Consider the following 3,660-nt stretch of genomic DNA (forward strand, 5'->3'; position numbering starts at 1 on the left):
AGAATTCTCCAGACATTCAAAGAAATGCCCTCATCTGGCTTCTGCAGGCACCAGGTTCATGCATCATGCACAGCCATGCATCCAGACAAAATAGTCACAGACATAAAAATGTTAAAAAGAAGACCCTCCCATCATCTCCCTTCGTCTACCAGTATGCTGTCCTCAGCTATTGAAGCTGATGGGTCAGTAAGGGTTTTTCTCTTTAGTACACCTAGGGACAGGTGTCAAAGAACGCTCAGTTCTGACAGGTTGCTTTGAGGTCTCTAACATCATCCTCTCCTACTGACTCAGAGAATCTGTGCAGGCTCTCCTGAGAGAAGCAGTACCTGTGGGCTCTAGGCCTGTACACCAGGATAGATTTTGTTCATGGCTGTCACTCTGTATAAGGACCTTCTGTATCTTGAATGTAGGAATAAACTTCTATATCCTCGATACCATGCTGCTGATTTTAACTAAGAATACTATGTCAATGTTTTATCTGAGTATTGGAAATCTTTCTGTGTCTACTATTTCTTGTCACATATTTTGGGTATACATATCCAGGGAATAAAAGATTCTAAGTGCTGGAACAGAAAAGCCGAATTCAGGCTTGTACTGTCTCAGGATAATTTGCATCTGAAACTGATATTCCCTGGTCCTCCATCCACAAAGGTGTCCATGGAAGAGGGCGCTGTGTCCCAGGAGCTGAAGGCCATCAGCTTCAGACTTCCTGATTACAAGGATGGAAGCATATTAATCACTATTGTATTCAGCCAGCAGGGTTACAGTCCATTTCTAATCAAATCCAACAGAATCTAATGCACTAGGACTTACTGTGGAAAATTGATAAGTAACTAGGGAATGTTGTGTTATCTCTTTAGACCCCATTTTCTCCCCTTACATACTTTGAGAAGCCCATGGAGTCTTTGGATTTGTAAGATCCCTGTCTCCATTTGTTCAATCTGAAGGAACCACTGGAAAAATCATGAGGGCACAGTCTGAGCTCACTGCTGCTGGCACAGGAGAAGTGTAAAGATTTGTGAAGATCAAAGGCATATGACAACATGTTAGACACTGACAGGAGCAGAGCTCCTTGTCTGTCATATTCTTGACCTTGAGATTAGGAACTTCCTGTATTCACATACCATCTACCTCTCTCATAAGATGTTGTCTTAGAGGTTTACAGAGGAGATCTGCATGTGCTTATCAGAAATTATTTAACGTTTTATACCTGAGAAGTAGACATATAAAATTATCTATGTAATTCAAACTAGATGGAAATGCATATTGGAAAATGAATATTTACTTTTGAATAATATTTGTGGCTTAATGGTGAACTTTTAACATCAGATAAATAATTTGCTTTGGGTAGATAATGCTGTGAGCTGCCTTGTAACCAGCAGATTAATAACACACATTTTTGAGAGATTGTCTCAATTTATAGATTAGATTGGTCCAGAAGTTGGTATGTACCCTAGGCAGGCCTCAAAATCATGAGTCTCCTGCTTTTGTCTCTCCAGTTCTGGGAGTACAGATGTGAATCTCACTCCTTCGTATGATATTTGATTTATTTGTTTTTCTCTTATACTTTACACATGATTCTGGCTTTATGAATTACTTCTTATATATACTTTCTGAGTTCAGTAATATGATGATGTCCTGGAAGTTTCTGTGATTTCTCTTGTCGCTATTGAATTTTTTATCCATAGCCAAAATTCTCTTTTTCACTATTTGGATAGCAACTATCGCTGCTGTAGTGTTCTAATAGTCTCTAGAAAATCATTAAGTACATTAGGATGGCTTAATGTACTTCTGGAGAGACTTACCTGTTCACGATGTCAGAAGCCCATCTTAATCCAGTCTCAATGCTGCTAATTTCTAAATTACACTAGCATTTTTATTTCTTGAATAAAATGTCATGTCTGTGTTGGTCTACAGCAATGACTTCATGAAAAATCTGTTGTTTCCCTTTCATTTATCAAGATTTAAACCCCTCTATCAATTTCCTGAAATTTTAGGGAGGATACTTGTTAGTTTCTGCTAGGTTTCCTAGACTTTGAGATTCAAGTTCCTCTGATCTCAGTCTTAAATTAATGTCCACCAGGATATCCACAGAGTGAATTCTGGGCTGCTCTTTTCTCCTTAGTCCCTTGTTTATCTAAGAAACTAGAGCCAAAACATATGCGGCCCTGTTCTCTGTTTTCAGTACAAGAGTGGCTTTGGAGATGAGTAATACTGAACATATTTAGCCTCAATTTTCTTTTTTCCTTCATCTTTTTCTTCCCTCTACCATTTTTTTTATGGCAAGCTTTCTTACTCTGTTTCTTTCACTGTTGTTTTTTGTTGTGTTGTTGTTTTTGAACATGTCCTATTATTTTCCTAATACTGTCAGTCTGAGATAGATCTACTAATGTTTCTACAGAAGTCAATTGATTTAAATATATCTTGGATTTTAACCCAGATCTGCTTTTAGAGCACCTAGTACTTTTCTGTTTGAGAGCTATAAGGCAATCTTTTTCAGCGATTGCTCATGCTTCCCCTAATATTGTTTTTGACTGTTGATTGACACCAGCTACACTCACAGACACTGCACAGGCATTTGCTTTTGTATTTGCTGACTGCTTTGCATGGGCCCCCTACAGCCCAGCCCAGCTGCTGAGAATTTATAAACCAGGCCTCTGCAGTGAGAACTGAACTTCAAACGACAGCAGAGGGAGCAAGATGAAGTCACAGATCCAGGTCCTCCTATCCCTGCTGCTTTGGGTGTCTGGTAAGAAACTCAAAATATGATTATCTTTGCAGAGTCACTTCTTTGTAGATAAGAAACTTAGACTGTGTCAGACTCAATAATTCTTACATTATAATATTCTGACAAAATGATAGTACAAAGATATTAAATTATAAATTTCAACTGTTTTGCAATCTGTGTTTGTGTCTATATGCATGTTCATTGCATGTTCCTGATTGCAGGTTCCTGTGCAGATATCATGATGACCCAGTCTCCATCCTCCCTGGCTGTGTCAGCTGGAGAGAAAGTCACCATCAGCTGCAGGTCCAGTCAGAGTCTTTATTACAGTGTCAACCAAAAGAACTACTTGTCCTGGTACCAGCAGAAACCAGGGCAATCCCCTAAGCCACTGATCTACCATACAACCACTCGGCACACTGGGGTCCCTGATCGCTTCACAGGCAGTGGATCTGGGACAGATTTCACTCTCAGCACCAGCAGTGTGCAGGCTGAAGACCTGGCAGGTTACTACTGTCAGCAGGTTACAGCTATCCTCCCGCAGTGCGTCAGCCTCCAACACAAACCTCCTTGAGAGTCTCACCAGCTGCCTGTACCACACACAGCCATGGCCATGCACACTTCCCCTTCATCATGATAGCAGGTGTGCCTGAAAACATGATGAAAAAGTTTGCAGAGCCCCTTACTAAATTATGGGTTTAACGATTCTGATGCCTTTTGATATGAGATACCTTTATATGAAAATGCAAAAAAGAACTCAGTATTATCTTTGTATTCCTTCTGTAACACATTACTACAAACTCTGCTGCTTGAAATTATCTTTTTACAGTGTTGTAGTTCTGATATACAATATAGTGATGATGATGATGATGGAAAACTTTATTTCAATTTGGGGCTCTAGGAAAGAGTACATTTCTTGGTTTTTGTAGATTATA

The 3,660-nt window shown here is 39.5% G+C and overlaps 1 gene segment (V, D, J or C); it reads left to right on the plus strand.

The window, feature by feature from the left end:
* Positions 1–2,700: 2,700 nt before the first annotated feature.
* On the plus strand, positions 2,701–3,299 carry LOC129674138 (immunoglobulin kappa variable 4-1-like). The segment is given in 2 exon segments: positions 2,701–2,749; positions 2,950–3,299. Coding segments are annotated over 2 exon segments (399 nt in total).
* The last annotated feature ends 361 nt before the right edge of the window (positions 3,300–3,660 follow it).

This window comes from Psammomys obesus, unplaced genomic scaffold, assembly GCF_907164565.1.
Source record: "Psammomys obesus unplaced genomic scaffold, mPsaObe1.curated_primary_1811, whole genome shotgun sequence".
NCBI lineage: Eukaryota > Metazoa > Chordata > Mammalia > Rodentia > Muridae > Psammomys > Psammomys obesus.